This window comes from Cebidichthys violaceus, unplaced genomic scaffold (assembly GCF_023349555.1).
Source record: "Cebidichthys violaceus isolate CVI_PGR_0920_01 unplaced genomic scaffold, fCebVio1.0.p SCAF_72, whole genome shotgun sequence".
Lineage (NCBI taxonomy): Eukaryota > Metazoa > Chordata > Actinopteri > Perciformes > Stichaeidae > Cebidichthys > Cebidichthys violaceus.
The window spans coordinates 216,060-227,500 of record NW_027176950.1 but is presented as its reverse complement, the minus strand read 5'-3'; the positions used below and the strand labels follow the sequence as shown (position 1 = coordinate 227,500).

The 11,441-nt window shown below is 41.4% G+C and overlaps 1 protein-coding gene across 3 annotated transcripts in view; it reads right to left on the bottom strand.

The window, feature by feature from the left end:
* LOC137891924 (PH and SEC7 domain-containing protein 1-like) overlaps positions 1–11,441 on the bottom strand; it is a 49,102-nt gene that overhangs the window by 36,974 nt on the left and 687 nt on the right. Inside the window, exons 2-6 of one of the 3 annotated variants that reach the window (XM_068736758.1) lie at positions 10,707–11,174; positions 4,238–4,432; positions 2,095–2,175; positions 835–947; positions 272–330 (exon numbers count right to left, since the gene is read on the bottom strand). In XM_068736758.1, the coding sequence (XP_068592859.1) occupies positions 272–330; positions 835–947; positions 2,095–2,175; positions 4,238–4,432; positions 10,707–11,174 (916 nt within the window). Of the gene's footprint in view, positions 1–271; positions 331–834; positions 948–2,094; positions 2,176–4,237; positions 4,433–7,304; positions 7,630–10,706; positions 11,175–11,441 lie in introns of those variants that run through there. The other 2 variants (XM_068736759.1, XM_068736762.1) reach the window with 2 other exon arrangements.

Here is an 11,441-nt window from a genome sequence, read left to right as displayed (position 1 = left end):
GTATGTACTGTATGTACACATGTATGTACAACTGTATGTATGTACACGTGTATATATGTACACATGTATATATGTACACATGTATGTACACATGTATGTATTGTATGTACACATGTTTGTACATCTGTATGTACACATGTATGTACTGTATGTACACATGTATGTACATCTGTATGTACACATGTATGTATGTACACATGTATGTATGTACCCGTGTATTTATGTATTGTAAACATGTACGTGCACATGTATGTCACCAGATGTTACTCACCTGGCCGTGAAGATCGGTGTTCAGCAGCATCAGAGCGCAGGTGAGAGTGTGAACTGCATCTACATGATGAACACAGTGAGTTAGCTCCATCTGCTAAATGAGACATACGCGTACAGATACAATATGTCAACACATTATTATTTTTTATATATGTATCTTATTGTTTATTTTTGCTGGGACAGCACACACAAGTAATTCCACCACAGATAGCTAGTATGTATTTCCATCTGTTGTCCCCAGTAACATTATGTACACAAAAATAAGGAAGATATGTGCAAGAAATATCAGTGCAAGTTATAGTGATGTATGTGAGAGTGAAGCTGATGGTTCAATATTGAACTGAAACTCAGAGTGAAGCTCCGTACAGTGGAGTGGGGCTACAGATTCATCACTATTATTACACCATCACAGCGTCGCACTGTTTTCACATCGTCATTTTATATATTGTTATTATGAAATGTTGATTATTGCCAGTAACGGTGGCTGGGTGTACTAAATATTCTATTTAGTATATCTAATACCAGTTATTGCTGGTATTAGAAACACTCCTCTGCAGCACTCACCCTCTGACGGCATGGCTTTTGGGTTGCAGTCCAAGTAACGCTTAGAGAAGTGTGACAGCACCCTCTCCCTCTCCTGAGTCTCCCCCATCAGGGCAAACTGCCTCAGGAAAGTCCTGCAGCCACAAACACAAAGACGGTCACCAGATCTCATCTGGAACAATAACTACTGAAATGACCACTGCAGATTAAGATCTATTTCATATTAACCTATCAGCAGCGGTACTGTGTAATGATCTTCGTTCTTCCGGTAAGATATTTTTTTGTATGTAATTAAATAACTCTTTAATTGCTAATTATCATTTTTATTTAATAAAATGTAATAACTTACAAGCGACAGAAAGTATCTCGGTACATTTATTCAAGTGTTGTATTTCTATTTCATGCTACTATATACTTCTACTTCAATACATGTCAGGGGAAATATTTTACTTTTTACTGCATTACATTTATCTTACAGCTGTACTTTCAAGCTATAAAATATGATACATTCTTACAGTATAAACTACCTAACAAATATAAAACTGTTCAAATTATCTCCAGCTCTACTTGCCTCAACATTAAAAATGTTAACGCATCAGCAATAATAACCACCATAATGGTATTTATATATGAAATATGTGACAGGAGTCTGCATAATGTATTGAGTACTTACTCGAAGTACATTTTACTGATATGTCTGTACAATTTTTAATGCAGAACTTTTACTTGTAATGGAGTATTTTTATATTGTAATATTACTGGTTCACTGCTTTACTTTTAGTAATGGATCTCAGTACTTCTTTCTTAACTGTTAGGTACTAACTGCTTATCAGCATCTTCTGAGGAAAAAGCTAATTACTCCAGTTATACCCCACTTGAATGTGAAGGTGAGTATGTTGAGTGTAGGATGATCAGTAGAACTAATATCTGAGTAACTGAATCAAAAGTAACACAGCATTAACCTGTTAAACAATGTACACTGACTGCATATGACTACTTACAGTAGACAGAGTACAAACTGTCATTCTGAATGCAACATCAACGCTGCCCTCTAGAGAGCAGTGTTTAACAGAGGACAGAATGTACACTTCTGTTTTATTTGTATTAATTAAACTTCCAAACAAAGATTGGTTATTTGCCTGAAATACATTAAATATTTAGGGATTTTCTTTATATGATAAACAAACTGCCGTCTTGTCTTCACTTCACATTACAAATATATTCAATATATTTTGTAATTATATGTATTTAAAATGTCATTATTGCCCTGTGTGTTCTCACCGCAATGCCTGGTCAATAGAGAGGCCTGTGAAGTTGAAGAAGCTCAGATACTCTTCTGCTACCATACGAGTGAAGTCATTACTGTGGACAGACGGACGAGATAGAAAATAACACGTAAAGGAACGAACATAGCAATCGAAAAACAACATAAAGCAACAACAAAAACATGTCCGTCAAACTTTCAAATGGCGGCTTTCTCGGCTCAGTTTAGGCCGTCGGTCCGTGAGCTGGAGGTTCAGACCAGAGAAACAAAAATATAAGGAGGAGGAGATTCCCGAGTGCATGTGTCAGAAAGTGCAGAAAGCCTTTAATCCCACACAGCTGACAGAGTGACGGGCAAGAATGCAGATGTAGTAAAACACAGCACTTTGTAGGCAGAATGTGAAGTGGCGTACAGTAAATGTACAAGATACAGCATTCATTAAATAAACATAAGATGCAGCAGAAAGGAGAACATGTTAAGGCATCCTCTTTTTACAGACCTGCTTTTATGCGGTGTCGTCTTTTTACTGCTTGAATGAAATCAAATTAATTGGTTTGTTCTTGTTGTATTGATTGGTTTCATTGTTACATCTATTGTCCTGCATTTGTTGGGCCTCACTGTTGAGCTGATGCTCTATTATTATCATTATGTTGGTCAAAAGGAGAGCTGTATACCTTATTAGTACTTTTGGTAATTACTATTCATAATTACTGATGGTAGATGTGGTAATAGTAGTAGAGGTACATTTAGTAGCAGAAGTTGTTTATGTTGAACTATTATCAATAAACAACGAGAAGCAAAAGGGATATGACACGTGTCAACGACCTCAACAGACATCACTTATTTATGTCATTTGAGGACCTTCAAGAGGAATTTAATCTAACTGATAAACAGGATTTCTGGTAGTAAGTACATCTGAGGAGTAGAGTAGGATGTGTCTTTGGACTGAAGAGGAAGGAGAGAATAACATTCAAGAGTTTCTAAATTCTCTACACTCTGCCCATAGACTGTACTGTATATAAGAAGTGGATAGTAAATCAGGTGAGAAGTAGGGTCATTTTCTAATAGACTTCAATACAACCTGACTTCTATTAGCAACAAGAGGAGTCAGTAAGGTCTAACTAAGTCTGTTCTCTTGTGCCATTAGGCTTTACTACAGCAGAGTTTAGACTGACACCTTAACAGGTGGAAGAGCCCACATATGCCAGAGTTTACAGAGTGGATTAAACTCATGAAAGAAAGTTCTACTGTTGAAAATAGGATCGCCAGAGTAAATAACATCCCAAGCAAGACTAGACAAATATGGCAAATTTTGTCAAATATGGCAAATCTTTTTCTGCCTTTCTGGTACAAGGTACTAGTGGACAGGATGTGTATTTATGTATTTATACTGAATATTCATATATTTATGGATGGACTGGTAAATGGACTTTTACTAGTCCTACAACCCTTAAAAGGCTTTAACACTACATGCCAATTTTCATTTTTATATAAAGTTAATATATTAGAATCATTAAAACTAAATTTGAACAATTAATCCAAATTACGAGGTCGTAAACGTTGTGTTTGCTAGCTTGTTGTGTGCACATTGCCAAACAAACACTTAGCATTCTTAGCTAATGTGTTGAGCTAACGTTACCTGTTGAGACTTTGGTAATAATTGGGTGAAGCAGGTAATAGCAGATGGATGCTAAACAGTTGCTAAGTAGTTAACCTACTAACTAAATGTTGTGGTAGGTAGTTGAGAGGGTGTTAGCAGTGGTTGCTAACAGGTTTACATGTGGTAACAGCAACAACAACAAAAACTACCGCAATAGGAACCGGTCTGAAGCCCTATAGAATAATACAAACAGGATTACAATACATGTGCTTTAAGGCTACATAACAAGTTTGTTTCAGACATTTATAGCCCATGCTATGCTGTGTTGAGGAATTGTATCTACAAACACAGAGTGATACAAGGTATTCTTCTTGTTTTTGGAAACATTGGAACAAATGTCTGTATGTTTTTTTAACCACGAGTGACTTTTGAACTGCAATGATTATACCTTGGTGTCCTCGTATTGTATTGTATTTTTTGTTGTAGTATTTGTTTCTGTTGCTATATGGACTATATATATTGAATATATAGCTTCAAATAACACTGTCTGGAGAGCTCACTTCTTGCTGAGGTGGCGCGCGACGTCTGACTTCCGGAAGCCATCCAAGTTGAAGAGCCGTTTGGCCAACCGTCTGGCCGCTGCCACGTCGGCCCGGTGGCTGCCGTTGGTGAGGGTGTCGCTGCTGTCCAGACCCAGCCGCTCACTGAGGTCCTGGTCCAGTTCCGAATCCGTCGCCAGACGGGCCTTGTCCCTGCTGAGAGGGTGTGAAGGGGGTCAGAGGGGTGAAGACAGGGGCAGAGAGAGTGATTAGACACAAATATTCACTCCCATGAACAAATAATCAGACAAACTGCACCTCCATTTGCACTATTACCACCATTTGCACTAATATCCCAAATCCATTGTCCATTGTTTTTGTTGTTTGTGTTCATATATATTCTTCGATATATATTTATATTGTACATAGTAGTTAAATGTTACATATTTATGCTTAGTTTCTCTGTTCTACTTTGTTGTCTTTAATGTCCTTGTTTTTATATTTTTCTTGTTTATTTGTATATTCCATGTATGTACGTTGAGAGCAATATCTAAACCGGAGTCAAATTCAATAAAGCTGATTCTGATTATTATAGATGGACAAAATATGATATGGAAATGATGGGAAAGATGGGAAATGGAAAAAGTTTTTGGTTCAAGGAGTTGAAAGCGGGACAAATTACATAGATTTGTAAATAATTGAAAAGGAAAGAGAGAAGGGGATAAAAGGAGGAACAAAGATTGATGGTGATATACTAATAAAACTAATAACCCTGCTATATCAATAATGTAATACTAATATCTGATCTGTGCAGCACTGATGTTGAATCAGAGTTTCCAGATGCACAGGAGGTTTTAAGACAAGAAGAAAAATACACAAGGGGGAGATGAAAAGAGTAAGGCTGATCAAGAGAAAGTAGCTTAAAAGTAAGATAAATATCAGCTAACTGTAACTGAATACAATATATAAAATATAAATATATATATGAATGATGATATAAGAGGATTTAGAGGCATGGCGGGAGCGATGGATGCCAAAGAGAGCAGAATATACGCAGTAGTAAACAAACCCCATATTTTACATTAATTCACTAACATTCACTAAGTATAGCAGAATGCATGCAAATCATTTTATAATCAAACACAACATTTGGCATGATTACACACGTAACAAATCTCCTCTTTTGCCAGCTTCCCTGTTATCTCTTCCTAATTAAGCTCCTTCAAAGCTTAAACCAGTTCAGAAATGCAAAACTTATTACATCTGAATTACCCTGTGATAATATTTTAAGCATGTTATGTCATGCTGAGCAGAAAGAGAAGCTACTTTTCCGGCTTCTAGATTTCAGAGACGAAGGTCTCTGAGTTCAGTTGCTTAGAATTTGACGCGATGTTGACCTTCATTGATGCTGTCGAGAGCTGGGTGACAATTCTGGTCACGCCAGCCGAGATGATAGAAAAACAATGACAGTTCAACAGCTGAGGGTTTTATTCCAGAAAGCAAGAGAAACACTTCCTGAACAAGCAGAGCTCTCATTTGGATTTCTCAGCATGAGGAACAAGCCAAGAAAAGCCCACAGTCCCAGGGCTTAAGCTTCCACACTTACACATCCTTGCACTGTAAATGGGTCAGGCCAAATCACACTAGAGCAAACAGTAATTAATAACAAAAGCTGATTGGGTATGAACGCTACGAGGGTGCAATGGTCCACTTTGGTTTCACAAAGTACACAGAGGAACGAGAACTACAGGTCTCTGAGGCTGTACTTATAGGCTCAGCAGAGCTTTGAGCTGGATGCAGAATTGCTGACATGCTGATGTTTTTAGCAGGTATAATGTTCACTGCTTTAGTTCAGTGTGTTAGCATGCTGGTAATTAGCACAAAGAACAGCTGAAGCTGATGGAAATGTCATTAGTTTTATGTATTGGACAAATTAAAAGTTTGACCTGCTGGTGGCGCTAGATGAAAAGTCAGAGGATCACCAAAGTTATCACAGTTGAATCCATCCAATAGTTGTTGAGAGAGTTCACTCTAAAAACATAAATGTGAACCTGCTGGTGATACTAGTGGAAAAGTCATCTGGGGACCATAAACATCTCTTCCAAATTTCATGGCAATACATTAAAAACAAAGATTCAATGTGATCCTCATAGTGGCTCTAAAGGAAAAGTCAAAAAGGGTCACCAAAGTCATTAGGATTCATCATCTGGGAACCACAAATTCTATTGACAATCCATTGTGTAGACGGCAGATGTAGTTCACTGGGTAAGTTGAAAAATTTGACCTGCTGGTGACGCTAGAGGTGAAGTCAACAGTTCACTAAAGTTATTAGGATACATCATATGGGGACCAGGAATAGCTCTACCAAATTTCAATGCATTACATAAGAATGATAAAAAACACAAATGTGAACCTCATGGTGACGCTAGAGGAAAGTCAAGAGGATCACCAATATTGTTAGGATTTATCATCTGGGAACGACAAATTCAGTGACAATCTATTAAATAGATATTGTGACATATTTGACAGACATATATCTGGATACATAAACTTTGACCTGCTGTTGGCCATCGAGGAAAAGTCAGATGTTCGCTAAAGTATAATCAGAAATTATTCTCTGGGGACCATGAATATCGCTTCCAAATTTCACAACAATGTATCGAATTGCTGTTGACACGTGTCATAAAAATACAGAAATGCCAACATCATGGAGGTGCTAGAGGGGATCACAAAAGTCACTCGGCTCTTCTGGGGACCATGAATGTGTGTATATGTGATAGTTGTTGAGATATTTCAGTCTGTACCAAACAACATTGCCAATCCTTACAGCCACGCTGCTGGCATGTTTTTAAAAAATGAAACTGTGTGCAGAGCAAAAACACAAACTTTAGCGTACATCTCAGTACCGGAGGTTTAACACAGAAAACTCTGGGAGACGATCCAGCAACAATGTTTTAAAACTGACATGAACAGACAGCTCCTGTCACTCACAAAGACACGTTTGAATTTTCCCTTTCGGCTAAATTCTGTGTTTAAATCCTCTACACACAGACAGGTGAGTCAGGTTCCTGTAGGTATAGGGACCTACCTGTGGCAAGACCGCCTGATCGACAAATACCTCTCCTCGCCGCCTCCCGCAGCTGAACCATGACAGCAGAAGACAGACGGCGCACTCATCGCCGTCCCGTGACCGCCACCTCGCCTCGGACCACTCGCCCGGCTCGCCCGGCTCGCCCCCCCTCTACCCCCGGCCTCGTAACCTGAACGCATCACCGCTGTCGAGGAACACCTGTAGTCTCTGCCTGGAGGCCCGCAGACTTTGACATTCCTCTGCTTGGGTTTTGTTGAGTCAAACTGAGACTTCATGGGTCTACTTTTTTTTTTCTCTCTCACTCTCCCTCTGTGTTTGCTGTCATTTGATCCTCACAGGATCCCCCCCCCCCTTCCTCACCCACACACCCCCTCAGAATAAAAGTAAAAGAGCTGTTTGTCCTGCAATGCTGATCCTTCTCTATCTTTTTTTTTCCTTCTGAGTCTGTTTGCTGTTGTTTCTGTTCCCTCCTTTCACTCCTCCCTCTCTCTCTCTCTCTCCCTCTCTCTCTCTCTCTCCCTCTCCCTCCCTCCCTCTCTCTCTCTCTCTCTCTCTCTCTCTCCCTCTCCCTTTCTCTCTCCCTCCCTCTCTCTCCCTCCCTCTCTCTCTCCCTTTCTCTCTCTCTCTCTCTCTCTCTCTCTCTCCCTGTTCCACTGTGTAAACTCAATGTCCCTCGCTGACCTTGGATTCAAAGCATGGCATGAAACTTGGCTTGTCTGTTGCCTACAAAATCTCCCTCCCTTCCTTTTTCTATACCCTCCATTCATTCCATTCTCTCTCTCTCTCTCTCTCTCTCTCTCTCTCTCTCTCTCTCTGCATCTCCAATTACACACACTCATATCCATCCTTTTGGGTGTTGTACACATTTTATCCCAACTTGTTTTTGGTGAGAGCTTTTAGCACAACAAAGGTGTCGGGTTTAAACTTGATACACACACTGGCTGTGTTCCTCTTTTAAAACTGTTTGCTCTACAACCATATCTGCCCAGCGGAGAGAATAGGTGGCCTTTTGTCAATGCCGAGAGTCCATTGTGGAGTCTGTTTACAGCATACGCTTCATCAGGGTCTGCAGGAGTCGTTCACAATCACAAGATTAAGCACGGCACACATTGTCATCGTCGAGAGCCGAGAGGTCTTTGAGAGGATTTCCCCGGTGTGTCAGTCTCTTGGTTTAACGGCCTCCCCTTGTTATAATTGAACCTCCTCTCAGTCCAATGGGCACAATGAGCCACTGTCTAATAGAGCAGACTATCTGAAAAAAGGGTGATGTGAGGGAAAGAAGGAGGAGGAGAAGGGGAGTGAAATTCCAACTTTTATCAAAGTATGCACTCGGGAAAATATTTGTCTCGTCTCCTGGATTCCACAGCTCCGGGGGCTGCCGGGCGGGCCGGTTATAGAAGTGCGATAAGATTGCCGCTGAGCAAACATTTACCTGAACTCGTCCAGTGTGATCTCAAATAAAGAGTTTAATCAGGAAGCTAAGAGATTTAAAGTTTATGTTTAAAGACGACCTGTGTTCATGCATGAGCCTTTAGAAATAACTCTGCTCCTGCAGCTCAAAGTTACACACCTGCATTAGATTAAGTCTAAAAAAAACCCAACATCTTAATTGCTATCTTCTTCTGCCATCTAGTGGTCAAAGCAACAAAGTGACCTGGTGCAGTCACTCTACCTCTGCAGTGCTGTCACAGTAAGTTAGTGGGACATTCACAAAGCCGGTACGCCTCAGCGTCACACACAAGACCCGTAGCATATCAATCCCCACAATAACCGACCCGGTGGTCCCACATGTCTTGCAGAAAAGAGGAAGTAAGATGCATTGAGGGAGCTGTAAAAGTAATATTCTGCATGCAACATGGAGAGAAAAAAGGCCTCCGGGTATGAAATACAGTCTTCTGAATTGCAAGAGGGAGTCTGTGGAGGGTTAAAACAAAAGTCTTTGGGACTCTGACAGTCAAGGTGAGTTCCTCACTGCTGCAGCAGCCATCTGCCTCTGTCACACTCACACAAACACACACACACACACAAAGCATGCACTTCAAGTATACAACCATCCAAAACCACCTACAGATGCACGTGCATGCACACCCTCAAACACACACAGATAGGGGAATATGCACAGATGGATTCACATATTACACACACACACACACGCACGCACACGCACACACACACACACACACACACACACACAGCAGAGGGATCACAGGCAGCCTCCTAGCGACCTTCACTCTGAAGCTGCTCGGCTCCAGAATAACACTGCAGCACTGCTCTGCACAAGGATGACGACAAAGACAGGTGACGCTCGTTGGTCTGGAGGCCGTCAGCTGTCCGTTAACGTGGCACTGACTTCATGTAAATATTGAATTAACATCAAAAACCCTTTTGACAGTGGACCAGGTTCAATTTGTGTCTCGCTACGAGCCTGAATGCAAAGAGATGTGTGTGTGATTTACAGTACGAGGAGGACTGTGTCCTCCTGTCCTTTCAAATAAAGATGCAGCTCTTGCCCTATTTCAGAGCAGAGTGGAGATAAATAGAAATCAGAATGGTACGCAACAACAAACGTGACCCAGATTCACCGTCAATCGGATTCTTGGTGAATCACTGAAGAACAGTTCGGCTGCATCTCAGCTGTCAGCGATGTGAAACATTTTAGGATGAAGAAAAAACACCTGAACCAAGTTCATAAATCTGCTGCTCCAACATCTCAACTTTTTCTGGTTTCTGTCTTTTCACCAGATGTTTGAACCCGTTAGGCCTTAATACAAATGGAGCATTTCCCAAATAAAACATGTGTGATGTGCCGCTATTATTCAGGATTTCAGAGCATTCTTCGGACATGTGTACAGTGACTTCAGAATATGCGTCTCAATAGAGGTTTTTACAGCACTTTGCAACACACAGTCTTTCCTGTTTCCAGCTCTGAGCGTTAGACACAAACCAACTAGCCGATAGTTTGTAAAGCTGGAGTAGAGATACCCAAAAGAAAAGCCCCCACGACCTGTCAATCACAGTAAGCCCCGCCCATAAAGCATCCCCTGCTTTATGGTCTGTTTGACTCTAAATGGACCATAATTTACTAAATGAACTTCATGTTGTATTGAAGAAGACTTGAAACTAGAGATTGAGACCATAAACTCATGTTTACAATGTTTACTGAGGTAATAAATCAAGAGATAAGTAGAGTTATTTTCTCATAGACTTCTATACAACCAGAGGTGTCGCCCCCCGATGAACACTAGAGAGAATGCAGCTTTAACACATGAAGCTTTGTCTTCACTTGGCAGAATCAGAGGTTGCTGCCTGGAGATAATATGTCAATGTTGTGTTTATAGTTTCACGAGAGACCTGCCACAGTAAAATTAATCGTGACCACTTGACCTGCTGCTCACTCACCTCGGTAATGAGAAGGACGGGTTGCTGTACCAGCTGCTCCCCAGCTGCGAACACCCTCGTCCTCTGGGCGGAGTGTCGTCCGAACCGCTGCTCAGCCTCTCGCTGGAAGGGGCTCGGGTGGCGTCCGAGTCGCCCGTCATGGTGAAGATGGAATCGGAGATGCTGGGCCTCTCGTCGTGGGCCAGCGGGGCAAAGCTGAGCTGCACGATCTGCCTGGCGCTCTGGCAGACCGGCCCGTGGATGGCCGGGGTGAGCGTGGGCAGGTCAAACGTCAGGACGGTTTGGGTGCTGGAGGTCAGCAGCTCCTCGCTGTCCAGGCTGTTGTACGATGTGCCTTTGGCCCGGTGAGACTCCATGATGCTCTCAAAGTGGCGGCTGAAGGTGTCCTCCGCGGCGCAGCGGGGACCGGAGACCAAGATGGGGGATTTCAGTGCCGGGTGGTGGTTGTCAAAAAAAGTTTCCATTGGTCTGGACAGAGAGGGGGGGTTAGAAGCACTGAAGCAACACAGATGTGTTTGTAAAGAAAAGTTTGAATGTGCAAAGAAGCATCTAGACCAGTGGTTCCCAACGGGGTCCACCAAAGATCACAGGGGGTGCAGTAAGATTTGTCTAATCTGAGGTTGTCAAAACTAATTTAAATCATGATTACATATTTACTGGATAATTTTATACAAAAGTCTGTACATGCAATTATTTAAAAAGATGTATACGTCTCTGGTAGAGACCTGTCAATTA